General features: G+C 44.7%; 1 protein-coding gene and 1 long non-coding RNA gene across 5 annotated transcripts in view; one reads left to right on the forward strand and one right to left on the reverse strand.

Annotated features, from left to right (window-relative positions):
- The first annotated feature begins 1,174 nt into the window (after positions 1 to 1,174).
- On the forward strand, positions 1,175 to 11,717 carry LOC121141509. Of its 2 annotated transcripts, none has more exons than XR_005878443.1 (4): positions 1,175 to 1,547; positions 7,989 to 10,044; positions 10,570 to 10,671; positions 10,971 to 11,717. It is a non-coding gene; the product is annotated as an uncharacterized LOC121141509 (long non-coding RNA). The 2 variants fall into 2 exon arrangements; XR_005878442.1 differs by lacking the exon at positions 1,175 to 1,547 and adding an exon at positions 3,298 to 3,354.
- The window catches only part of Acly (ATP citrate lyase), a 45,352-nt gene continuing 24,450 nt past the window's right edge, over positions 6,188 to 27,089 (reverse strand). For all 3 annotated transcript variants that reach the window (XM_005087384.4, XM_005087383.4, XM_040749697.1), the window contains 13 exons: positions 25,385 to 25,489; positions 23,198 to 23,394; positions 21,895 to 21,976; positions 20,814 to 20,924; positions 16,891 to 17,018; positions 16,247 to 16,340; positions 14,514 to 14,668; positions 11,331 to 11,481; positions 10,995 to 11,138; positions 8,870 to 8,983; positions 8,057 to 8,139; positions 7,734 to 7,810; positions 6,188 to 7,128 (listed from right to left, as the gene is read on the reverse strand). In XM_005087384.4, the coding sequence (XP_005087441.1) occupies positions 7,034 to 7,128; positions 7,734 to 7,810; positions 8,057 to 8,139; positions 8,870 to 8,983; positions 10,995 to 11,138; positions 11,331 to 11,481; positions 14,514 to 14,668; positions 16,247 to 16,340; positions 16,891 to 17,018; positions 20,814 to 20,924; positions 21,895 to 21,976; positions 23,198 to 23,394; positions 25,385 to 25,489 (1,536 nt within the window). In that variant the 3' untranslated portion in view covers positions 6,188 to 7,033. The remainder of the gene's footprint in view (positions 7,129 to 7,733; positions 7,811 to 8,056; positions 8,140 to 8,869; positions 8,984 to 10,994; positions 11,139 to 11,330; positions 11,482 to 14,513; positions 14,669 to 16,246; positions 16,341 to 16,890; positions 17,019 to 20,813; positions 20,925 to 21,894; positions 21,977 to 23,197; positions 23,395 to 25,384; positions 25,490 to 27,089) is intronic.

Raw genomic sequence — 27,089 nt, forward strand, 5'->3', positions numbered from 1 at the left:
GGAGTCAACCTGGTCCTCTGAGGACGTTTGTTTGCTTTTTTCTTTCCGAGACAAGAGTTTCTCTGTGTGTAGCCTTGGATGACCTGGAACTCACTCTGCAGAATAGGCTGACCTCGAAATCATAGAAAGATCCACCGCCTCTGCCTCCCCAGTGCTGGGATCAGTGGTGTGTGCTGCCGCCACCTGGTGCACTCTTAACTGCTAAGCCATTTCTCCAGCAGGGCTGGGGGGGGGTCAAGAAATAACGTTGTTATCAAGTAAATTATTTTTGCAACAGTGTCATGGTGGAACCCAGCACAGCTACATGTAGTTGAGGATGACCTTGAATTCCTGATTCTTCTGTCATCACCTCCCTAGGGTTAGGATTACTCAAGTGTGCCTGGGCACATCCAATTTAATATGAGCTATTTAAGAAGTGATGGTAGTGTAATCACCCCAGCACCAATAAATAAACCTAGAGAAAAAATTTAAACTTGTTTGTTTTATGCGGGGGTATTTCTGTGGATGACAGAGGACAATTTAACACAGTCTTTTCTCTCCATTAGACAAAGGAATTCAAACCGGGGTCATTAGGCTTGGTGGCAGGCACCTTTACTCAATGAGCCATCTTCCCTGCCCACAAAACTAAATGAATACAATTTTTCTTTCTTTCTTTTCTTTTCTTAATGTGTGTGGATGCCTCCTACCACAGCAGCTAGTGTGGAAGTCAGAAGACACCCTTTGGAGTCAGGTTCGTGGGCTTGGTGAGTGCAGCTCGGATAGTCAAACTTGGTGGCAAATCCGGATGTCTACCTGAAGAGCCATGTCTGTGGCTCAGAAATGTTTTCTTTTTTTTATTTATGTGAGTGTTTTTGCCTCTATGTCCATCTGTGCACCACTTTCCTACAGTGTTTTCTGAGGCCAGAAGGGGGCATCATATTCCTAGGGACTGGTGTTACAGATCATTCTGAACTGTCATATGGGTTCTGGCAACCAAACGTAGGTCTTCTGGAAGGGCAGCCAGTGCACTTAGCTGCTGAGCCATCTCTAGTTCAAATAATTTTCCAAGAAGATTTTTGTTTGTTTTTTGTTTGTTTGGAGCCTGTACTAGAATTTGCTCTGTAACCCAGGCTGGCCTTGAACTGACAGAGATCTGCATCTGCCTCTACCTCCCAAGTGCTGAGATTAAGGGTGTGCCCCCCCCCCCCACTGCCAGGCTGGATCTCTTTTTAAAATTGTGTGTGTTTACATGTGTCTGTGTTACCTGTGTGGGTATCCAGAGGCCTGAAGAGTCTCAGATCTCTTGGAACTGGAATTGCAGGCATTCATGTTGACAGTTGTGGGTGCTGGGATAGAAGTTCATTCTCTCAACTGCTGAACTATTGTAGTGATGTATTATTTATGATTTACTAAAGCTTGCCTGAGGATTCAGAAAGCAAAGTCAGCCACAAGCCTTAGAAGTCAGGCCCACCCCTTTAATCCCAGCAGACAGAAGCTAGGAGGAGGAGGCACACATCTGACCGGGGATGTCCACCTGTGTGCTGTGAATATGTTTCTCTTATTAGTTGGTGAATAAATGCTGATTGACCAGTCAGGTAGGGCTACCAAACTAGGAATGCTGAGAAGAGGAAGAGGGAAAGAGAGAGTGGCAAAGAGATGCCATGCAGCTGCCGAAGGAGTAACATGATGGAAATTACAGGTAAGACATAGCCTCATGGCAATACACAATTTAATAGAAATGGGTTAATAATTAAGAGACAGCTAGCCAATAAGAAGCCATTGGCCAGACAGTTTATAATTAATATAAGCCTCTGTGTGTTTATTTGGGACTAAATGGCTGCGGAACTGGGCCAGACATTTGGCAAAAATTTCCATGTAAAACAAAAGCTTAAAAAGCTTAAAAAGGGATTCTAAAAACAAATAACAGAAGCAAACACTGCTTCCTGGTAGCAGCATTTTCTCGGGTGGGCTCTGTTTGCTAGAGGCAAGCAGAGTCATGGCTGCTCTAAGAGAGGCTTCCTGACTCAGTGTTATCAGCAAAAACTGCAAGGCTCTTTTAAGAGGCCCTGCTGCCAAACACTTAAAGGGTGGTTATGAGCAGATGGTGGCATGCTTTTTGGTGGTGGCATGGACCTAGAAACTCTGCAGAATTGTGGCAATAAGCATGGCTCCCACCAGTATCCCTGCCGTGAAGCCGGACTCTCAGAAAGCCAAGGAATAGGGCGGGGCCAGTCACCACTTTAATTTCAGCCAGGCTGTTTAGCAGAAATAAGACTTAAAAATATACGTAGGCTTGGGAGAGAAAAGAAAACGAATAGAGAAAGTCCTTAAAAAACGTGGTGGGGCACTCCTTTAATCCCAGCACTTGGGAGGCAGAGGCAAGCAGATCTCTGTGAGTGCAAGGACAGCCTGATCTAAGAGTAAGTTCAAGGACAGCCAAAGTTACACCGAGAAACCCTGTCTCAAAAAAACAAAACAAAACAAAACAAAAACCAAAAAACACCAAAATATAAAAGAAATAGAGTAATAAAAAATAAGCCTCCTAAAGATGGAAAATACGCAGTCTGGGTACTGTATGTTATTGTGTTGTCTTTGAATTGTTTGATTGCTGAGGAAGGAGCAATGGCTGCTAAAAGACATTGTTTATAAATGCTGCTGGATGTTGGGCAGTGGTGCTGCCTGCCTTTAATCCCAGCACTCGGGAGGCAGAGGCAGTCGGATCTCTGTGAGTTCAAGACCAGCCTGGTCTACAAGAGCTAGTTCCAGGACAGCCTCCAAAGCCACAGAGAAACCTTCTCTGGAAAAACCAAAAAAAAAAAAGGTTTATTAGATTTTTCATGACAATGATACACAACTGCTCCTGGCAACACCAATTATATTAGAGAGGAAGATGGCAGGAATAGCCATTTGGACAAGAAACTGCTCTTGCCTGGACTGCTTGACAATAAGCTGTCCAAACTGGACAAGCAGGTTACAAAGAAAAGTGACTGCTGAGCTTGCCCCAGGACAGGATGGTCCTTCAAGTTTCCTGCTTCATCAAAAAGTCTTCCAGACACTGGGGACCTATAGGCTGAAGAGGGACGCCCCAACGTTACAGAGGAACTTGATATCTCTGTCAATTCTAGAGTTTACATATTGTCCTTTTGAGGTCTTTGATGGAGTTGAAGACAAGATAGTTATGGTTATGGCTTTCCTTAGTTATGATAAAAGATAAATTACAATGTTAATGGACTAAATATTGTTAACTATAATAACTGATTTGTTATATATAATTTTACTATGCTAAACTTAAAACCTTCCTTTTTATTTAGACAGAAAAGAGGAGATTATGGGAAATGTCCTTCTGCATACTGTGAATGTTTCTCTTATTAGTTGGTAAGTAAATGCTGATTGCTCAGTAGCCAGGGTGGAGGTATAGGTGGGGCTACCAGACTAGGAATGCTGGGAAGAGGAACAGAGAGAGAGAGAGAGAGAGAGTGTCAAGGAGAGGCCATGTAGCCACTGAAGGAGTAACATGACAGAACATTACAGGTAAGCCACAGTCTCGTGGCAACACATAGTGTAATAGAAATGGGTTATTAAGAGAGAGCTAGCCAATAAGAAGCCTGAGCCATTGGCCAAATAGTTTATAAAGAATATAAGTCTCTGTGTGTTTATTTGGGACTAAACAGCTGTGGGATCTGGCAAGACAGAAATTCCATCTTCATACACCTTTAATTCTAGGACTCAGGATTTAGAGGTTGATGGGGGAGTCTTTCTGTGTATATGTTTGTCTTACTGGTTGATAAATAAAGCACTGTTGGTCAATAGGGAAGCAAGACAGGTAGGACAAGGAGAGGTTGAGGATTCTGGGAAACGGAGGCACAGTCAGTCACCATGTAGGACTGGAGAGGAGTTAGAGGTGTGAACCCTCTCTACAGAGAAGAGCACATGAAAATACTCAGATTAGCAGTTATGGGTTAATAATTAAGTCAGAGCTAGTCAATAGCAAACCATAGCAAATGGCCAACAGCTTCATAATATAAAGTCTTGTGTGTTCATTTGGGACTGATGCAGCTCTGGGACCAGGCTGGCAGGAAGAACGCTTGTTACAAGAGAGGTAGACAGATCTCTGTAAGTCCAAGGCCACCCAGATCCACACAAGAGTGAATCAGTAAAAGAGAATTATAGTTCACACCTTTGATCCCAACATTAGGAAATATATAAGACCAAAGCAAGGTCCCAGTAGAGGCATTCATTCTCCAGTCACACTGAGGAAGGGTTACAGTCTCAGGTTTGGTGAGAGCTCCTGGAGCGAGGATCAGCCCATCAGGCCTGAGGTAGTAAGCTAGCAGCCAGCTGCTTTGCTTTTCAGCTTGGAGTTTAAATCCCAATATCAGCCCTTGAGTCTTTTATTTATTCGTGTTACAAACCATCTCTCCAGTCTCCAGAAATGTATTTTCAAAAGAAAAGAAAAAGGCTTAGGGCTTTGAGTCTTAGAGGGGTATGGTGGCACACACCTGTAATCCTAGCACTTGGGACCCTAAGGCAGAACCATTTCCAGTAGATCAGCCTGGGCTAGACTGTCTCAAAAAAACAAAGAAAAGAAAAAAAAAGTGCACAAAGGTGAGGAGTTACTTAACATATATCTGCCTTTTAAAAATGGATGTTGCCTACTTTAGAACACAGGATTAAATGAGGTAGTGCGGAATCAAATGTTAGCTGCATATACCATTTCATATGCGTCAAATACAAGTGAATAAACCAGCTCTTAGAAGGCAGAGGCAGGAGGATCTATGTGAGTTCCAGGGCAGCCTGGTCTACAGATCGAGTTCCAAGACACCCAGTGCTCCATAGAAAAAAGTCTCAAAAAACAAAACAAAATGAATAAAAGACACTTTGGGATTGTAAGCAAGGCAGTGGAGTGTCTTAATTTGATTTTCTCTTTACATTTATGCAGTCTAGGTGTGTAGTGTAGTTACTCGTGGGCCCTGGCACACCTGTGATTAAAGAGTCTTCAGAAGTCAGTTCTTTCCTCCCACGAGGTCCCAGGTGTCAGGCTCCTGAGGTCAGGGGTGGCAGCTGATGCCTTCCCCTGCTGAGCCATGTCTTAATAGCTTTTCCTTTTATTTCTGAAGACTTAAAAAATCATTTAAATTATATGTAGATGTCTCTACATGCAGGTATGTGCACATGAGTGAAGGTGCCCTCAGAGCCAGAGGTGTAGGGTAGGGTCCTCTGGAACTGAAGTTACAGATGGTTGTGAGTCAGCTGATATGGTTCTGGTACTAAACTCAGGACTTCAGGGCAAGCAACAAGTGCTATTAACCACCTAGCCATCTCTCTAGATCAGTGGTGGCGTACACCTTTAATCCTAGCACTTGGGAGGCAGAGGTAGGCAGATCTGTCTTGAAAAAAACAAAAACAAAACAAACAACAAATCAGGTTTGGAAGCCTTGGGTGTCTAAAAACCTAGTAGGTGCCATAGATATCAGTCTGGCCTTGAACTCTGATCCCAAGTGCTGGAATTAAAGGTACCACTAAGCCTCAACTTTAAGGTTTTTATCGCTTTTGGGGGGGTGAGGGGGCATGACAATATATACTGGTGTTTTCATTATATTTTTCTTTTCAAGGAGGTGGAGGTAGATTTTAATGTGATGATATTTTGTTTATGATCTAACAAATAAAGCTTGCCTGAAGATCAGAGTGCAAAGCTAGCCACACTAGTTTACCATAGAGGCCAGGCAGTGGTGGCACACACCTTTAATCCAAGTACTTGGCAGACAGATCTCTGTTAGTTCAAAGTCATCCTGGGTTAAAAGGGAAACAGCTCACACAAAGGTGATCCCAGCACTAGGGAGGTGGAGACAGGAGTGATACAACTGGGTGGAGAGAGAAATATAAAGCGGGAGGCAGTCTGAGGATGCACTCTGAGGTTTCATAGAGAGCATCCCATCTGAGAATTCATGGAGTCAGGACCACCCATTTGGTCTGAGGTAGAGGTAAGAGCTAGTGGCTGGCTGCTTTGCTTCCATGATCTAATATCAAATAACTGACTCCGAGTTTTATTATTAAGACCAATTAGAACTCCTACATTTTAAAATGCTAAAACTAAGAGTTGGGTGTAGTGGTGCATGCCTTTAATCACCTTTAATCTCAGCAGAGGCCAACATTGTCTATAGTTCCAGGACAGCTTTGTTTCAAAAACAGATGACAGAACAGCAATACGTCACTGTTACTGTATAGTTTATTTAAACCAAACATGATAATACAGAGAAGAGACTGAGGTGGCAGCTGCCCAGAATCTTTGTGGGTTATAGATGCAAACAGCTCTATGAGTCTTTGGACCCACACTTCAGTAACAGACAAATCAGCTGCATAAACACAGAACATGAGACACAAGACATTTCACAGCTTTTTGCTTGTGTTTCCATTTTAAACACTCATATGTTACAACTTTACATTTAAGTTACTATTCCACATATGTAAGACAACAGCTAAGGATGTAATGGCCCCACCCCTCCCTGACACTGATCCGTAACACAGAACATTTCAGTGGGATACTAAATAAACCCTTAACACATAACACAGAAAAAAAAAAAGATCCTTAAAAATCAGACTAATACAGTGTTCTTCATGTTATGTGAAGATAAATGGGAAGTGGGATACCAGATGTCAGTGGGTCCTATAGTCTTAAAAGTTGCATTCCCTTCCTCCAAAGGAAAAATACATTTTTAACTAATTAAAAAAAGAAAGCAACATCGTAAGGCCCTAGAAGAACGCTATTCTGACACTATTATTCCATATAATAGATATAGCAGGTAGCAGAGCAAATGTCACAAGTATTGGCTTGGTTTTCAATTTCTACGCTTATATATATATAAAAAAAATACTAAGTTTCTTTGTGTGATCTGAATGGGTACTAGCCTGTAAGTTGGTCTTCCATGCCTGTACATCAATGGCTACTTCTGCTCCAGGCCCAGCCTATAATGGACTCTGCTTCCAACTGTCTGTCCGTTATTACCCAGAAGGGAGTTCTTGTCTTCTTTTTACTACAGCAGGGTTCCTGATTCAGTTACATGCTCATGTGTTCCGGAAGAACATAGGAAATATCGTCCCATGGGTGACGATACAGCCCCTGCTTCAGCCTCTTCTGATCAAGATAGTGCCCTAAAATGGAACCAGCGTAGTTTTCTTTAGTTTCACAAGCATGATGAAGGTCAGAGATGGGGAAGGAAATCTTCCTGACACACAGAGAGCTGGGGATGTAGCTTTATGGCAGGGTACAATGAGGGTAGATAACAAAACCATAAAACAAAACACACCCACGCATGAGCACACATGCATATGCACATACCAAAACAGCAGGAATTCCATTCATTCTATAGGTGTATCAGTCAGACTTGGCAAAAAAGGAACTGCTAAACTTCTCTTAACTAGTAATACAAACTATTCCCTATAATAAAAGGAACATAGATAAAGATAAGAAAAAAAAGTTAGTTGGGGCAGTGGTGGCATATGGCTTTAATTCCAGCACTCGGGAGGCAGAAGCAGGCAGATCTCTATGAGTTTGAGGCTAGCCTGGACTACAGAATGAGTTCCAGGACATCTGGGGCTACACAGTGAAACCCTGTCTCAAAATACCAAAAGAGAGGGGGAGGGGGGGAGAAGAAGGATGGTGGTGAATGTGCATGTGACATCTGTGGCAGAAGTTTGCACACGGGAAGTAGTGCACAAAACATAAAATAAAAACCCTTCTAGAGCAGCCAACTCACCAATGAAGCCCATACTCCTTCCCAGCACAAAGATGCCATTGAGGGCTCCAATGTCAACATACTCATCAGCTTCCTCCCTGAAAGACACAAACAACTTGTACTTTTAAGATGACTCACATGACCACCCTCCTGAGAGACAGCACCACTCCTGGCCACCAGCAGTTCTATAGTTTCAAAGTGGAAAAGTGGGTGCTGTGGGCGGCAGGGCTGGAGGCGACATTAGTCTTTTCCTTATGCCTCGCTATACTTTCTAAGTTCCTCACAGCTGGGAAGAAAGAGCAATGAAAATCAACCAATGCTGGAATGGAGGCTGAGATGCTCACCGGGTGAAGGAGCCACAGTTCCTAAGCATGTCCACAAATGCGACACCAATGAAACCATCCACATTCAGGATAAGATTTGGCTTCTGGGAAAGCAAAAAGTTCACAGTTTTATCATTTCTCACTTTTTCCCTTTGTTAGCTACTACCACTGTTATTACTACTATTATTTTTTAATTTTTTTGGTTTTTCGAGACAGGGTTTCCCTGTATTGTTTTTTGGAGGCTGTCCTAGAACTAGCTCTGTAGACCAGGCTGGCCTCGAACTCACAGAGATCCACCTGTCTCTGCCTCCCGAGTGCTGGGATTAAAGGTGTGCGCCACCAATGCCCGGCTTATTACTACTATTATTATGACAGTTCATTTTGATAAATAGCTTGACTAGACTGAGAAGCTCCTGGGAGATCAGTAAAGCTCACGTCTAGGTGTGTCCACACGAACTTTCCAGAGAGGGTTTGATACAGGGAGACCTGCTGTGACTGTGGAAAGCACCATCCCACAAGCTAGGAGCACAAATGGAGGGGAACAAGAGCTAGCTGGGACAGCATGAGCCACTGTCCTGCCAGGCCTCCCGCCACCCCAGCCTGGAACCACTGTAAGTCAACACACCAGTCCTCCCTGTAATGTGCTCTGCCAGGTGTTTATCAGAGCAATGGGAAGTGGCTAACACGCTCACTATGAATTTTGAAACCATTTTAAAATGACCAATTTGAGCAGGGTACAGAAGATGGACAGCATCCTCTACTAAGCCAACTGTACTACACAGCCCTTGTCACGAAAGCCTCCAACAGTAAGTAAGCAATCCACCCCTCTGTTACCTTCGAGGTGGTGATCTTCTCCACTTCCAGGGCGTAATCAAGCAGCGGGGTGGCGGGAAAGTGCTGTTTGACAAAGTCTTTGAGGATCTGCACTCGCATGTCTGGGTTGTTTATCTAAAAAAAGACCCCGTTACAGAAACATCGCCTCAGACACAGCAGGCCACGGAAGTGCTTGTGCTGCAAGTGGACAGAGCTGTCCCTGTCCTATCCTGGAGTCAGCATGAGGACCCAATCTGTGTCCAATTCCTTATAACTCCCATAATGACAATGCTGGGAGGCAGAAGAGTTCCCTCATGTCTCATTTTGGCCTCTAAACAACCTCTGTAGTGATCCCTTTGTTACAAGAAAGGAATTGAGTCCCCTAGATGTTCAGGAAGTTACCCAGTATCTGTGGTGTTAGGTAGAGGGGGCTGGACGCAGTCACTCTCCACCATGTTTGGGTCTGGCTATAAGCTCTGTCATCTGGTTAAGCTACAGAAATGTTCTGCACATGCAAGGAACAGGGCAGCAATGCACCCCAAAATCTTAAAAAAAAATCTAGAACTGGAACATTGACAGATAACAAATAACATCTGTTAAAAGAATATCCTGTCCTGGTTTAGGTTTTTTTGTTTGTTTGTTTGTCTGTCTGTCAGTAAACTAGAGTTTTTTGGGAAGAGAAACCTCAAATGAGAAATTGCCTCTATCAGAATGGCCCACAGGCAACTTTGCTGGAGCATTTTCTTGATTGATATTAATGTGGCAGGTCCAGCTACTATGAGTGGTGCCACCTGGTGGTCGTGGGTTGTAAAAGAAAGCTAGCTGGCCAAGTCAGTGAGTAAACAGTGATCTTCTATAGCCTCTACTTCAGGCCCTGTCTGGAGTTCCTGTCCTGACTTCCCTCACCTAAGAGTTATGAGATGACGCAAACCCTTTCCCTCCCTAAGTAGCTTTTGACTGGGATATTTTTTATCATAGTGACTGAAACCCTAACTAAGCTGGGTGTAGTGGGGCAAGCTTTTAATTCCAGGATTTGGGAGGCAGAGACAGGATGATCTCCTGTGAGCTCAAGGCCAGCCTAGACTACATAAGGAGTTCCAGGACAGCCAAGGCGTAGAAGAGAGACCCTGTCTCACTAAACAAAATGAAGAGGAAGAGGAGGAACCCTAAGACAGAGAACCCAGGGCTGACAGTGGGTGAGTGAGATGACTCAGATGCACTAAATCCAAACACCAGTGACCTGAAAGGACACACTATCAGGACATTCAGATACCTGTCAGCCACACACAGGACCACACTAACTGTTGAAAATACTTTGTCTTTCCCTGTGGATCTATTCCAATTGGGCTTGCCTTAATATTACTACTTTTCTGTTGCAAGTATGTCAAGTGTACCTGTCTGGCTTGCTTTTACCGATGAAATGTGAGTAAAGTGCCAGAAATGGACCAGTGAGTTAAGGAACTGCATCAAGCCTGACAGCCTGAGTTCTGGCCACATCATGGAAGGAAAGAACTGACTCCAATAGGTTGTCCTCTGACCACCACACCTGAAGTCGCACACACCCCAGTGAGGCTTAGCTCAAGTGACAGAACAGCTACAGCTAACCTGTGGCAGATACAGTGTGGCTGACATAGGTCACTGAGATTTGTGTAACATAAAGTACTATCTGGTAGAAAGTAATGGACATTTCCCCTTCCTGATCATGGCTCTTTCTTCATTAGGAAAACTGAAGCTGAATGAACTGAGAACTCTTAGGGTCATCAATTTGTATTATGATGGGGAAAGAGTCACCTTGCATTTGACATCTGTCTACATGTCCCGAGGTATGTGTACTAGGGGGTCAAGAGCTTGAGTGTTTCTTTCTTTCTTGAAAGTTTTATTTTAATTTTATGTGTGTAAGTTTTTGCCTGCATGTATGTGTGTGCACCACCTGTGTGGGGGCAACCAGAATCCAGAAGAGGGTGTTGGGCTCCCTGGAACTACAGTTATAGTTGTGAGAGCTACCCCATGGTGCTGGGAACTAAACCCAGGTCCTCTTTAAGAGCAGCAAGTACTCTTTAACAGTGAAGCCATCTCTCCAGGCCAAAATGTTTCTAACTCAGTGTCACTCCCCATTCCACAGATCCTAATGGGAGCAACAAGTTACCGATTTCACCCGGTGGCCAATGCCCATGATCAGTTTGCCTTCCTTCTTCATCTTGTTCACAAACTCCATAGGAATAATGCCACTGTCAAAGGCTTTACTGAACATCTTCGCTGCTGCATCCAAGGCACCCCCAAACCGATCTCCCTGCAGGAGAAAACAAAGCCACACTGCCCTGAGTGTGATGGTTTTCCTAGCTCTGCAAATCAACCCAGGATGCCCAGAACAGCATCTGGCCTGGGGGTTTATACCCAGAGGCTCTTAGGAGGAGCCTGCTGCATTTATAAAGGCAGCATGAAGCCAAAGCTGTTACCTCCCTCCCAGGAAGGCCAAACTTACAATGGTGAGCAACCCTGATGTGAGGCTGGAGACCAGATCCTTTCCAGCCCGGGCACAGATGATGGTGTTGTGGGCCCCAGAGACAGCGGGCCCATGATCAGCTGTTACCATCAGACACATCTCAATGAACTGGCAGGAGTACTTGGGCAACCTAGAAGGGGCACACAGAGGTGCAAGGGAGAAGAGTTGGAACAAAGTCCAGAAGCTATGGTGGCAAGGGTACTTTCTATCACCAATTCCAAATCAAACTGCTCCTTATTCCTGCAGTTATTAAACTCAGCAGAACATGATATTAATGACCAAACCATCTTTCTGCCCATAAAGATTTCTGAATGTTCAACAGCCAAAATTCTAACCAAACTGTAATAAATCTGCAATGTTTGCCCATGTTGCCCCTCATGACTTTGTTGAAGTTTTAGTTCTGAACACATAATTTGCACACTGTGCTGTATACATGTTGTCCTACCGTGCAACACCAACAAATGCTACCCTGCTGTGCAACACCAAAAGATGCTGTCTGAGACCCTTGGCTCTGACTTGAGGCTAAGAAATATTATGAACTGCTGTTTTCACTATACATACATAAAGTTTCTCTTCTCAAGAGACATATATGCTAGGTAGTGGTGGTGCACACTTTTAATAACAGCATTTGGGAGGCAGAAGCAGGCAGATCTCTCAAGTTCAAGACCCTGTGTGTGTGTGTGTGTGTGAGAGAGAGAGAGAGAGAGAGAGAGAGAGAGAGAGAGAGAGAGAGAGAGAGAGAGAGAGAGAGAGAGAGAGAGAGAGAGAATGTGCAGAGACATGTACTTTTAAATATGGAAAAGACACATTTAATACTTTTCTCCTATCATCCTAGTATGTAAATTCCAATGAGCACATCTTTACATTGTGTTATGACAAAATGTTTGACTTTAAAAATTGCTGTTTGAGTTTCATAAAAAGTTGTTAAAACAATTTTGGTTTGGGATTAGGATGGAATTTCCAATAATTTCTGAAACAGTCCTGGACATACTTTTGCCATTTGGTAGTACATATTCAATCAAAGTGGTGTTCTCAACATTAACAACCATAAAATCAAAATACTAATTAATTGACTCTGAAAACACTGAAGATATACCATATTATGTACCATTAAAGATTCAGCCAAGAGTTAATTATTTTGTGTGTGCACGTGGGGCTATATACATGCATGAAGATGCCAGAGGAATATGTTGGTTGTGTGACTTTCTTAATGGCTCTCCACCTCATCCCTTTATTTTATCTTTTGAGACAGTCTTACTATGCTTGCCTCTGTTGGGATTGAAGTATGCGCACCATTACACTCCACCATCACCTTGCTTTCTGAGACAGGGTCTCTCACTAAACCACTAAACTCACCAATGGGCTCCTGGGGCCTCCCCACCTATCCGCTCACCCTCCAGCACTGGGGCTACAGGATCATGCAGCTATGCCCAGTCAGGAATTTGAACTCAGATTCCTTGCTTTCAAGGTAAGTGGTCTTACCCACTGAGTCATCTCCCCAACCTCAAACTAAATTCCATATGTAAACATAAACAAGCAAATTTATCTCGTGTCTATATAAATTTGATCTTATCTTTGACAAGTGGTAAAATTATACATACAGCAGAGAATTATTTTATAATAAATTCATTACCATTAAATATTTGATTTGTACACCTATTTTATAAATCTGTACACATGAAATTACACAAAAACTTCATGGGCAGCTGGGTGGTGATGCACGTCTTTAATCTTAGCACTCAGGAGGCAGAGGCAGGTGGATCTCTGAGTTTGAGACCAGCCTGGTCTACAGAGTCCAGGAGAGACTCCAAAGCTACATAGAGGAACCCTGACCCGTTAAAAGAAAAAGAAGAAAGAAAGAAAGAGAGAAGGGGGGGGGCTGGGTATAGTGGTGCATTTCTTTAGTTCCAGCACGTGGGAGGCAAAGACAGATCTACATAGTGAGACCCTGTTTCAAAATGATGAAAAAGTCAAAATTAAAAGAAAAAAAAGTAGATGAAGGGGGTTACCAGCTGAAACAGTCTGAGACATCTTGGTGGTCAACACTGAGTTTCTGTAACGGGATTTGATCTATTCCTGCGGCTATGTCTCTCCGCATGCCTGCTACCAGAGCGGAGATGCAGCCTCTGCCCCACACATCCTGCAGTATTCAATCTCCCCACTAATGATCAAGGGCTGAGTCTGGAAACTGGGGAGGCAAAAGTATACAGAAAAACCTCTCAGGCACTCCACCCTGAGTTTGTCCAGGGAAGGCCTGGGTCATGACTGCAGCATCTCTGCAGATGAAGGCATGACAGAACCCAAGGCTTTCCCATGAAGATCTGTTCAGTGCTGTGTAATCACACATATGCGACCTTGCCTAGCTGTGAGTCTAAGGGAAGACTAGCCTTAGGAGTGATGGAAAACACAAACATCTATAATTCAGGCTGATGAGAGACAAAAAATTTGCCAAGAGGAAGTAAGCATGTCAGAGGCTGCTCTGAAAATTTACCAGGTGCACTAGTTAAGGTCACAACTGTCCAGATTCCCGACTGACCTTGAGGTCACTGTAACTGTCCCATTTCTTTAAACGTTCTCAAGGCCTCTCCTGAAGCCACTCATTTTCCCTTTCTTGTTTTACAAATGACCTCCCTGTCCTTAACTTGATGTACTGGGTGGTTTTGTGTTTCAACTTGACACAAGTTAGAGTCATCAGAGAGGAAGGAGCCTCAGGTGAGAAAATGCCTCCATGAGATCCTGCTATAAGGAAGGCATTCTTTTAATTAGTGACCAATGCGGGAGGGCCCAGCCCATAGTTGGTGGTGCATTCCTGGAATGGTGGTCCTGAGTTCTATAAGAAGGCGGGCTTAGCAAGCCAGGGGAAGCAAGTCAGTCAGTAAGCAGCTCTCCTCCATGGCCTCTGCATCAGATCCTGCCTCCTAGATCCTGCCCTGTTTGAGTTCCTGTCCTGACTTCCTTCAGTGATGTACAGCAATGCTGAAGTATGAGCCAAATAAACCCTTTCCTCTCCAACTTGCTTTTTGTTCATGGTGTTCCATCGAATCATAGAAACCCTGACTAAGAGAGTTGGTCTGTGGCCACATAACCACTGACACTCTGCCCACCCTACCTCCTGTGTCAAGGAAGGACAGTGCCCTACCATCCCTGCCCATCGTGCCTCACCTTCTCTGGAACCAGAGGAGGCCAAGGACGCCACCGATGCCCATCTCTTCCTTGAAGACCTCGGTGATGGGCATGCCTGCGTAAATGAGTTCCTGTCCTCGCTCATCACAGATGCTGGTCATGAATGAGGCAGGTTTTCGGATCAAACCCAGCTCCTGAGCAAGGATAGAGACACAGGGTTATGGTGACCATCAGAGACTTTTTTCCCAAGACAAATAGCTGTCTGTGCTCTCAGAACAAAAACGTTCCAGGAATGTCTTAGCCACTCTAAGGGCCAAGCAGCAATAAACACTGCTTGTTCCAAGCAGTGGAGGCTGGCAAAGTGTGGTGGTGCACACCGTTAATCCCGGCAGAGGCAGGCAGATCTCTTGAGTTCAAGGCCAGCTGGTCTACACAGTGGGTTTCAGGACTGCTGGAATACACAGAGAAAACCTGTCTCGTAAAACCAAAAGAAGTTGAGGCCAGGCATGGTGGTGCACACTTTTAATCCCAACACTCTGGAGGCAGAGGCAGGTGGATCACTGATTTCAAGTCCAGCTGGGTCTACATAGAGATTTTCAGGACTGCCAAGACTACTTCGCAAGTCTGCCCATAAGGTGCCTTTTACTTAATGGATCTGAGCTTATCTGAGCTCTATTAATGTCTATATATGGACCACCTAGTTAATCCTCTTAACTGCTATATGTTGCCTCCTCAAAATATGTCATCATCTAGTGATAAACATCTCTAGATAAAATTCTTAGATGCATTCCTTTGTATGTTCTAGGAAAGCATTTCTTAGAAGTAGCTTTGTAGACACAAGTTTGATGGGCTGTGAGGCACTAACATTTTTTTTTTTTTTTGGAGACAGGATATCATGTATCCTAGGATGGTCTCAAAACTCTATGTAACCAGAGGATGACCATGAACTTTGATCCTCCTGCCTCTCCCTCTTGAATGCTGGCCCAAAACACTTAGAAGCTGACTCCATCCAATATCAGGTAAAACACATGTGAGGCCATGTTGCCCATTCTGTCACCTGACCTGGAAATAAAACTGGGGACAGTTCAGGCACACAGTGCATGGGATCAGTTTCTGATGCTTCTCTGATGGAGAAGGTTGGCATGATTGCTCTAAATAATTTGAAAGGGGGCTGGTTTCCAGGAGCTCAAACCAAATCACCTTAAAGTTCACTGACTTAGAGCTGGAAATGTTGGCACAAGCCTCTATCCCAACACCTAGAAGGCAGAGGCAGGCAATCTCTGATATATATATATCAAGTTTTAGGACTGTGGAGATCACATCTTAAACACACACACACACACAGAGGCTGAAGAGATGGCTCAGAGTTTAAGAGCATTGGCTGCTCTTCCAGAGGTCCTAAATTAAATTCCAAGCAACCACATGATGATTCTCAACCATTAATAATGAGATCTGATGCTCTCTTCTGGAATGCAGACACACATGCAGACAACATTGTTTACACAATAAATAAATAAATCTTAAAAAAAAAAAAACTTGGGCTGGAGAGGTGGCTCAGTGGTTAAGAGCACTGACTGCTCTTCCAAAGGACCTGGGTTCAATTTCCAGCACCCACATGGCAGCTCACAACTGTCCGTAACTCCTGTTCCAGGGGCTCTAATATCCTCATAAAGACATTCATGCAGGCAAAACACCAATGTACATAAAACAATTAAAAAAAAAAACACCCAAAAATCTATCTTAGCCCTTCAAGGGACACCAAGGACACTTACCCTGGCCCAAGAGTAGTCCATGGGCACTGTTGGAGGTGGCACTTCCTGAGCAGGTACAATGGCTCCTTTGGCCACAAGATCTTCATACACAGACCTGGGGGCAGGGAGAGGCAGGAGACGTTACTGTGCAGATACAATGAGGTTCTATCCTAAACACTGTAGGTGTCTTCAGTGCTCATGACCCTACTGTCACCAGCTGGATCCTAAGAACCAAAGGAAAACAATTACAGCCCAGACTATTGCTTTCACCCTTCACTCTCCCTCTCTGGATGAGGCTTCATGAAAAGCTGAATTTGGGGACGATGGGAAGAGAGACAAGAACAGCCAAGGCAGATTCAGGAGGTAGAAATAGAAAGTAAAATTCAATAACTCTATCAACCAGAGGTGGTACTCAGAATGACACATTCTAAACATGTCCAAGCCTGTGTCTCATTTGTGGCCACAGCAACCAGGCAATCAGGTAGTCCTGGACCTGATGCTTTTAAACTAAAACAAAACAAAAGCCAAGAAAAAGATGGCTTTCCCTACAGTGCACTAGAGCCCAAGAGGAAGCGAGAGTATCTGGGTATCCCTGTGCTAGAGGGGCTGTTGTCCTTAGCAGGGATCAGGAAAGGGTGGGAGAGCACACCCTGCCCACTCCTTACTGAATGACTTCTCCCAGTTCATCAAAGCTGCGGGGCACAAACACTCCTGCCTCCTTCAAGGCCTGGTTCTTGGCCACTGCAGTTTCAGAAGCCTGGTTGGCACAAGCTCCAGCATGGCCAAACTGGACCTGGAATGCAAAAACAGCAGCTTTACCGGGCTTGTTACTCCTCCGGGAAAAGCAAAGGATCCTGGGAAACATTAGCACTGATGACAGGGTGGTCTGTGCCAAATGCTTCACACATGTTCCTTCATTTAAGTCATTAGAATAGGTTACTGAAAAGGTAGGATGGGTAGTTCTCATATCATAGATGTGGAAATGGAGGCAGGGAGAAATTAGTTTCCTCAAGGTCACACACACAATGTATACTAAGGTCAGGATACAAAGCTGTCAATCCAACTCCACAATCATCCTTTTTCTTTGAGTCATGTTTGGTGTCCCTGTGTCCAGGGACAGGGAGGAGGGTCAGCTCTCAGCAACGAGTGAAGAACTGAACTTACAGCCTTGAGCTCAGGAGAGGTCATGTGAAAGTGCTCATTTCACGCTGTCAGAAGTCAGACTTTACATCACTAGGCTTACATCCCTAAAGAAGAACTAGCAAGTGCTTCTTCTTTCTGACCATGGGTTGGAGTAAGTTGCATAGCCAGTGAAACAGGAACACGAGAGAAGAGAAAACCCACCAAATAGCCCTGTAGAGGACAGTAAGGTGGCTCAGTGGGTAAAAGTACCTGTCTCCAAGTCTGACAATACTGGAAAGAATCGACTCCTACAAGTTGTTCTCTTACCCCCATATGTTTATCACAGCACACACGCACGCGCACACACACACACACACACACACACACTCTCTCTCTCTCTCTCTGTGTCTCTCTCTCTGTCTCTCTCTAAATGTAATTTTGTTTAAAAAAAAAAAGAGCTAGGTGGAAATTAAGCAATTGGGGAAATAATCTAATGAAACACCTGGTACAAAACTTTGACTTAGGACCGGACAATGCTCCCTACCCCCAAGCACTTTCTAAGAGCAAATTTGATGCACCGTGTGCATGGTGGCCAGAAGAGGGCAGCATGACCCTTGCATCAGCAGTCATATAGGTGCTGGGAATTGAGTGAACCTGGGCAGAACAGTCAGGGTTATCTCTCCAGCCACAGTTCCCAGCTCTTAAATATTTCTTCCAGTAGCTGCCTCCAGTGTGCCAATTAGTGAACATTCCTCTCTCTGAAAATAAGAGAACGATCTGCTCAAGAATCCAAGCTCAACTGCCAATCACTATATTAGTCAATATTTGTATAACCTTGCAGTGTCATACTGGAATTTTAAAATTACTTTTAAAACTTAAGGCACTTTGAGGTCATGCACTTCCCATGAATGATGGGGAATGCCAGCAACACCCAAAGAACTAGGTGATGACTCCTTGAATGCATCCTTGGCATGGTCAGGAGAGGGAAAAGCAGGCAGAGAGAAACAGAGAAGTGGAATTACTTTGTGAGGGAAGGTCTGGGAGGAAGAAGGTGCCAAGAGAAAGAATGAGAAGCAGCTTCACAAGTAAGTGGTTAGAAGAGACACTAAGTTCCTAAGCATGCCAGACCTTTACAATCACTTCTGTTTTGGTTTCGTGGTATGTGTGTGTGTGTGTGCACGTGTGCCTGTGTGTAGAGTATGCATGTGTGCTCATATGCATGTCCATGAGGAGGTCAGAGGTTGATAATGGATATCTGCCTCAATCACTCTCTGTCTTATTCTTTGAGATAGCATCTCTCACTGAGCCTGGAGGTCACCAATTAACCTAGACTAGCTGGCTAGTGAGCCCAAGGATCTGTCTGTCTCTACATCACAAGCTCTGGTATTACAAGTGTGTACTGCTGTATCTAGGTTTATGTGGGTGCTGGGAGCCCAGACTCAGTTCCTCATGCTTGTACACTGATTGAGTCATCTCCCCAGCCTTTGCTTTGCTTTTTCACCAGGTGACCCATATTAGCCTTGAACTTGCGATCCTCAGAAAGGCTGATGTGTCATGTTCAGCTATAATCACTTTCATTTAAATCATCCCCCAACCCAACTTTACAGTTCTGCAAATGGAGGTACAGATGCACTAACTGTCGTGCCAGGCCACAGTCCCTGTGGGCAGGAATCTGGACCATACTGTCTCCTTTTGCTTACTTGGAAGAAAAATTCCATAGTTTACATTCACTAAATAGATCATATTTAAGGCTCTTATAATGCCCTGTCCTAAGACTGACTGCACCCTGAGTTGCTTTTTTTTTTTTTTTGGTTTTTCGAGACAGGGTTTCCCTGTGGCTTTGGAGGCTGTCCTGGAACTCGCTCGGTAGACCAGGCTGGTCTCTAGCTCACAGTGATCCGCCTGCCTCTGCCTCCCGAGTGCTGGGATTAAAGGCGTGCGCCACCAACGCCCGGTCTGAGTTGCTTTTATAGTGGAGATTTGTATCATTCTCTCAGGCCTGCCTGTTTTTCTAGTACATAGACATACATGGTGACCATATCACTCTGGGTACACAGATAAGCATGATGACTCTCTCCTCCCAATGCACACACAAGGCTGCTTCCATCTTTCCCCATCACAATGCTGCAGGGACTATCCTCGTAAACATCCTTTGAAGCATCTTCACATTCAGGTCTACTGGATATGCAGCAGCAGAGCTGCTCCTTCAAAGATGTGCAACCCCAACAGTCACTTTGAGGTGGGCAGAAAGAGGGTTATAGGTGAAGAGCTTCACTGCTGGGCTAGGGATGTGGCTCAGTGAGGTGTAAGACACTAGCAGCATGTGAGGCCCGGGCTAGATTATCCCTCTTCCTCCATTGCATTGCTACAGGAAGCCTGGAATCTTCACATCAAGGCTGTGTACAGGCTGTTCCACTCTGCTGACAAATGAAGTAGTTGAGATTGTTTTGTTTCCCTGAGACAAGGCCTCACTATGTAGCTCTGGCTGGCCTGGAATTCACTACATAGAACATATTGGTCTCAAACTCAAAGAAACCTGCCTGTCTCTGCCTCCCAAGTGCTGATAAATAGGGTTTTGTTTGTTTGTTTGTTTGTTTCTTTTTCTTTCAAAATAGGGTTTCTCTAGCTTTGGAGCTTGTCCTGGAACTCGCTCTATAGACCAGGCTAGCCTCCAACTCACAGAGATCCACCTGCTGAGTGCTGTGATCAAAGGGGTGTATCACCTTACCTGGCTGGACAAAAAGCTGTTATCTTGCATTTTAGTTTTATCATCATGTGATCGTCTTTAAGTTGGAGCCCTGACGCTGAAGTCGGATTTCACAACCCAGAAGCTCACCAAACACCTATCAGATCAGCCCAGGCACATCCCGCCCCTGCCCCAGCCTCTAACAGACTCTTCATCCCCGTCTCAGGAAGCCCTCTAAGAGCTGGATTCACAAGCACACCACCACTCAGCTGCACAGCATGTCATCTTCACTTTAGGGTGGGCAGACAAGCGCCACAGTGTGAATATGGAGGTCAGAGGAGTTGGTCCTCTCCTTCCACCATACACATTCTGGGGGTTGCACTCAGATGCTCAGGATTGATGGCAGGCTCCTTTACCCATTCAGTCACCTCACAAGCCCAGTGTGTCATCTTAATATATCAAGAACAATCCCCTCTCCACCATCTGTTGCAGGGAGTCCCTAACATGGCCTCCAGTCTAAGCCTAGGCTATAGCCTCCTCCTCCTTATCCTCCCTTGTGTCAGAACTCAGTGCCTCACCCAGGCCTTAACCTGCAGAGCAAGAGTCCAAATGAGATAAGCTCCTGGTGAGCAGACCTCGGGTTCAGCTTTGTGGTCACAAAGCAAGCAGTACAGGCTTATTGAAGAAGATACCAGCTTAATGTGACGCTGTATGTTTTACCTCAGATACCCTTTTCTGCAACCTCATTTTCTACCCAATAACGGCCTGTCCCACGCATACCTCAGAGGAGAACATGGTGGCACAGGTCCCAATGCACCAGCAGACCACTGGCTTGGTGAGCCGGCCCTCCTTGATGCCCCGGCAGATCTTATACTCCTCTGTGCCGCCTATCTGCAAAGGAATGGGGGATGAGCAGAGGCCCACGTGTTAGTGGAATCCACTCCACCAGGGTCAGCCCAATAGCAGGAAAAACTGCCCATATAACAAGGCAAAAATGTAACATAAATAGATAAGCAATCACAAAAATTTTAGAAGCCACCAAATCCCATGAAATAACATAAAAGCTGGCTATAAAACCAGGGGACACAAACCTGAGCTATTTAACAGATGGCAAGCTTTCTTTACACCTAAAAGATTCGTCCTAGGTGCATAAAGGAATTACGAAGGGATAATATTTGTCCAAAGCAAGTTCCTGGGTATCCTGAGTATGTGATGATGTAGGATTAGACCCACTCAGAAGAACAATAAGAAATGAGCTTACACAACTCTCCTGGAGTTTAAAAACTGTCCTTGCAAAGGCTGACAGGTGGCTCAGCAGTTAAGAGCACTTGCTGACTTGGAGGACTTGGGTTTAGTTCCCAGCACCCAAGTGCTGGCTCATGACCACCTGTAACCCCATCTTCAGGGAATCTAACACCCTCCCCGACCACTGCAGGCACGAAGCACACACATGGTGTACAGACAGACACGTGAAGACAAAACACTCACATACATAATATTAAAAATTAAAGAGGCCAGCCTGATCTACAGATTGAGTTCAAGGACACTCAGAGCTACACAGTGAAACCCTGTCTTTGAAAAACCAAATAAAATAAAAAATCCAAAAATTAAAACAGAAAATGCCCTCACTCTCCAGCTTTGCTCCCCACCAGGTGGAACAGAACAGAGTGGCTCTTTCACTGGTGCTCAGTGCCAACAGTGCCAACTCTAAGCCAGAGTCTCTAGGGACCCATCACCAGGACTGCCACTTTAAGCTACGTAGTGTCGAAGCGCTTGGATTTTTAAAAACACAAACCACAGACGACATTTATACTCAAAAGGGGACCCTCCCCCCACAGCAATAACAGCAACAACTACTCACTTCTCCAAGAACTACAATCATCTTGACTCCTGGAGTGTCCTGGTACCGCAGCACATGGTCCATGAATGTGGAGCCGGGGTACCTGTAGGAAATGGGAGAACAGAGGATTAGGAGACAGTCTGGGTAGGTGTGACAAGCACCTACTACACACAGGGAACACTGGATTGCTCGTGGGTTTGCATGCCCAGGACAGATGCAGAAGCTCCAGCTAATGGCTGCTGGTAGGAGAGGGCAGGAGCAGGTGGAGCAGTTTGGGGAGTGGAAGAGACAGGACAGAGTACTTCACTTGGGGAGTAGATGTCCCAGAAAAAAACCTGTGTGGCAGTCTTTTTCTTTTTTTCTTTTTGAGGGGGTTAAGGGGAGGTTTCTCTGTATAACCCTGACTGCCCTGGAGCTTGCTCTGTAGACCCAGGTTAGCCTTGACCTCAGAGATGGACTATTTGAATGTTGGAGGGTACCCAGTCCCTGGTGCTGCCTAACTAACTCAGCACTTCATCAAGGCCTCTCACCCAGGCATCCACTCTAACAGGGTCTGGCAGTCACACAGATCAGCAAGGTAACTCCATCTCCCAGCAGCTGTTGAGTCCCCAGCCAGACGAAGCAATAGTCACAGTGATAACGAACAGCAATGGCTAACGATTATTGTGGATTTACTGGGCCAGTCATTGTTCTGTCTTAGTGACGACCTACTGTGCCGTAGTATCACTAACATAATTGATGAGGGGCTGGAGAGATGGCTCAGTGGTTAAGAGCACTGGCTGCTCTTCCAGAGAACCTGGGCTCAATTCCCAGCACCCACATAGCAGCTCACGACGGTCTCTAACTCCAGTTCCAGGGGATTTGGCATCCTCACACAGACATATATGCAGGCAAAACACCAAAGCACATGAAATAAAAATAAAAATTAAGAAAGGCCCTGTGTTACCCACTTTATTAGACCTTGCTTGATCCCCCCAATGACTTCATGAAGTAGGACATTTATTTTATGCATTTAATATGCAATGGTGCTGGAGATTGAAGGAATCAATTTGTCCATACAGCCCTTGCTGGGAAACTGAGACTTGAATCTATTTGCTATAGCTTCAGAACTAGTCCCTCCTGCTCCCTCCCTTCCCACTCACAGACAAAACCGAAACCCTGAAACAGCTTTCAAAACAATTCTTTCCAACGTCTAGTCCTAGATAAGAAGAGTCCCCATTTAAGGGGACTAGGGGACTAGGGGCCCAGTGCTCAGCCGGTAAGCGACACATCATGTATGTTGCTCAGTCAGCCAACTCCACTGTGGAAGATTCTCAGATATTACCTGTCCCCACCAATGGCCACACCCTCGTAGACACCATCTGTGGTTCGAGAGATGATATTGTTGAGTTCGTTCGACATGCCTCCAGATCGTGAGACATAGGCCACACTGCCTGGGCGGTATAGTTTGGAGGCCAGGATGTTGTCCAGCATCCCACCAGTATTCCCAATCTTAAAGCATCCGGGTTTGATGCCCCCAACCTGCCGAGGCAGAAACAGCTGTTAGAAAAGCAGGGTGCAGAAGGAGCCAACCACAAAGACCCACTTTGTGTCTCTGGCCTGAGTGGAGACAAAGTGGTTGAAAGAATCACACTCGCCCAGGAAGAACCTCTTCCCTGTCTTAGACGACATTGCAAGAATGTGCGGAAAACGTGGCTCTAGAGTTTTACATCTGTGTACTTAACATTACGTTGTCTCCCTTACTACATGGGTTACAGCACTCAGCAAAGATTCTTCATATACCTGGGCTTCTCAGTGCACAGTGACATCTTGCTTACAATACAAACAATCCCTTAATTACTGCAAAAGTCATAGTTTATTAGGGATGGCAACACAGCATCCTCTTATTCAGCATGCATGAGGCCTTCAAGGAATTCCTAGCACTGGGCGAATAATCCTAGCTCCTATTTTTTTTTTCCTGCCTTCCAAGATTTAAGGTGTCACCACCACCACACCCAGACTTAGCTTCAAATTTTTATTAACTTTTATTTCCATTTTATATCTATGGGTATTTTTGCTTGTTCCATATGCATACACCTGCAAAGTCAAGAAGATGATGGCAGATCCTTTAGAACTGGGGCTACAGGGACTGTGAACTGCCATTTGGGTGATGGAAACAACAGCAACAAGTGCTCCTAACTACCCACCCATCTCTCCAACCCCAGCTTCAATGTTTTATACAGCAATCAAGTTAAAACAAAGAGAGCACCTTCTTCAAATGTGAAGTTCTGAATAAAAAATAAGCCCCCAGATAGCTTTTTTCCTTTGACTTATAGTTAAAGGAATAATTAAACACCAAATTATGGCTGCATTTGAGGACAAAAACATCTTCCCATTAACTCCTAGTAACTATGAAGGTATAAGACTGTGAAAAACTTTAAAAACTGGGGGCCGGAGGCTAGAGAGACTTGGTGGTTAAGAGCACTCCCAAAAGCATAAAGAGTAGAGCTTAGTCAGCTCAGTAACAGGCAATGATTCTTGTAACCCCAGCACTGAAGGAGGCAGAGACATCAAGGTCACTGGGGCCAAAAAAATCTAAAAGCTCCAGGTTCAGAGAGAGACCCTGCTTCAAAGGAATAAGGTGGACAGTGACAGGGAATCCTTGATATTCACTCTGGCTTCAAACATACAAATCATAAAAGAACCCCCAAACAAACACACATAAATAAGTAAATAAAATTGGGGTTCCATCCCTAGCATTTCAAGTAAAATAAAAAAAATCTACCAGGGAATCATTAACACAGCAGGTATTTCTGAAATCTTGAACCCAGGATAGTCAAAAAACAAGCCTGAGCTAATGAGATGGCTCAGCGGTAAAACTGCATGCCTCGAGTTGGACGACCTCAGTTCAATATCTAGAAGCCACAGTCAAAGGACTGACCAGAGAGTTGTCCTCTGATCAACACACACCATGGCACATGTGCCCCTGCTCCACCCCATGTCCAATAATCATAAAATAAATGCCTTAAAAAATAAAAAGGGGCCAGGAGGTGGTGGTGCACACCTTTAATCTCAGCACTTAGGAGGAAGACGCAGATGGATCTCAGTGAGTTCAAGGCCATCCTAGTCTACAGAGCTCCAAAGTTACAGAGAAACCCTGCCTTATAACAAATAAATAAATAAATAAAAATTAAACTGTCTAAGGTAAGAAAGGGGCCTAGTAAGGGTTGGGGAAGGAGGACTTGACCAGGATTGTGCTCTAAGTACTTACATGAAAATGGATTTAGGTAATCTTATAATCAAATGAAAGTTATTAATAATAATAGAAGTGGGTTTTCTGTAGGTATGACCATGTCTCTAATTCCAAGGCTCAGTAGGAGGCCGAGGCAGGGAGATTACCCTAAGTTCTAGGCCAGTCCAGTCTGGACCCATGTGAGAAATCTGTCTCAAAAAGCAAAACGAAAGAACAAAACAAACAACAAAAAAGTATGTTTCCTGTAGCCTTAGGAAGACTTCTGGAGAGGATACTCACTGTGGCTGGTCCAATGATGGTCACTCCCTTCTGGTCGGCCTTCTTGATGAGCTTCCGTGTGAGGGCCTCAGGGATGCCTTCTGCTATGATGGCTATGGTCCGGATCTAGAGGATTAACAAAGTCCCTTCTGTGACACTTCACCTTTGATAGACAAGGGCCCTCCTCCCAAGCCCAGTGTCCTCATCGAGCTTTCAAGAACAAAGAAAGATAGGCAGAACGCACCTCCTCCCTCCCACAAGCCTCAGGAACTGCCCGGGTCACTTCAAACTCCTCTCAAAGAGAGAGGCCTGGGGTCATCGAGAAAGCTCAGCAGAAAAATGTACTCGCAGCCAAGCCTGATGACCTGAGTTTGGTTTTGATGCCAAGGACAGATGGAGTAGACTGAGAGAACTGACTCCTGAAAGTTATCCTCTGAGCTTCACATGCGTGCCACACACAAAGACAGTAAGTGTAAAAAAAACGCAGAAGGCACAGCAGTGGACACTAAAATAAGTGGCCATGCCACAAGGCTCCGTGCATGAGCAAATGCAAATGCTTCCATATCTCTGCTAGTGTGCAGCTACCTTCTCTCGCCTAAGCCCTCAGACTCACCTGATCCCTACCTGCCTTTCCCCTACGTATCTATGGGATGCGGCCAGTGTTCAACAGAAACAAGCCACTCCCAGTTGCCTGGACTGGGCTAGAGGAACTGAAGATCTAAGAACCTTCTCTCTTAGGCTCTGGACCTATCTGTCTCTAAAGGAACTGAAGATCTAAGAACCTTCTCTCTTAGGCTCTGGACCTATCTGTCTCTAAAGGAACTGAAGATCTAAGAACCTTCTCTCTTAGGCTCTGGACCTATCTGTCTCTAAAGGAACTGAAGATCTAAGAACCTTCTCTCTTAGGCTCTGGACCTATCTATCTCTAAAGGGTCTAGATCATAGTGTAGGCTTTGGGGGTCTTGTGGTCTGTGTGGCAGATTTCTAGTGTGTAAGTGTCCATGCACAATACATAAAAGAAAGCAGTGGCTGCATTTTACTACAATTTTATTTGTGAAAACAGGTGAGGGCTACATTTTGGGTTGTTTTTGTCAAAGTCTGCCCTCGCCTGAAAAAGTAACTCATCTAAGCAACAGAACAATTTTATGTTCTCATAAACTGAAATAACTGGGATCAAACAACTAAAAAACAAACAAAAAATATTGGCCTAAGGAACTTTGACAAATCAGTAACAGAAGGCAAATATTGCAACAGAAAAAAAAGGAAGAGGGATAGGTTGCGATGGCCACAAATAGGACACGAATGGCCAGCCAATGTTTCTAAAAGTTTGTTTTAGTTAATAACCAAAGACTTGCAGGTTAAATAGAACACCAATTCACCACACAATTGTTTGGTGTTGGCAAGAACCTGGAGTTGGTGGCACACCTTTAATCCCAGCACTTGGAAGGCAAGAGGAGGATCTCTGTGAGTTCGAGACCAGCCAGGGCTAGATAATGAGACCCTGTCTCAAAACAAAACAAAACAAAACTGAAACTTCTACTGATGGAAGTTTAGACCATGAAAGCTCTGGAATACAGGGTGTGTTAAAAGCTTCCAACTCACCATTCTGATCAATTCCCAGCAACCACATGATGGCTCAAAACTATCTATAATGAGATATGGTGCCCTCTTCTGGCCTGCAGGCATACATGCAGACAGAACACTATATAATAAATAAATCTTTGGG

The sequence above is a fragment of the Mesocricetus auratus genome, unplaced genomic scaffold (genome assembly GCF_017639785.1).
Source record: "Mesocricetus auratus isolate SY011 unplaced genomic scaffold, BCM_Maur_2.0 Super-Scaffold_100007, whole genome shotgun sequence".
Classification (NCBI taxonomy): Eukaryota; Metazoa; Chordata; class Mammalia; order Rodentia; family Cricetidae; genus Mesocricetus; species Mesocricetus auratus.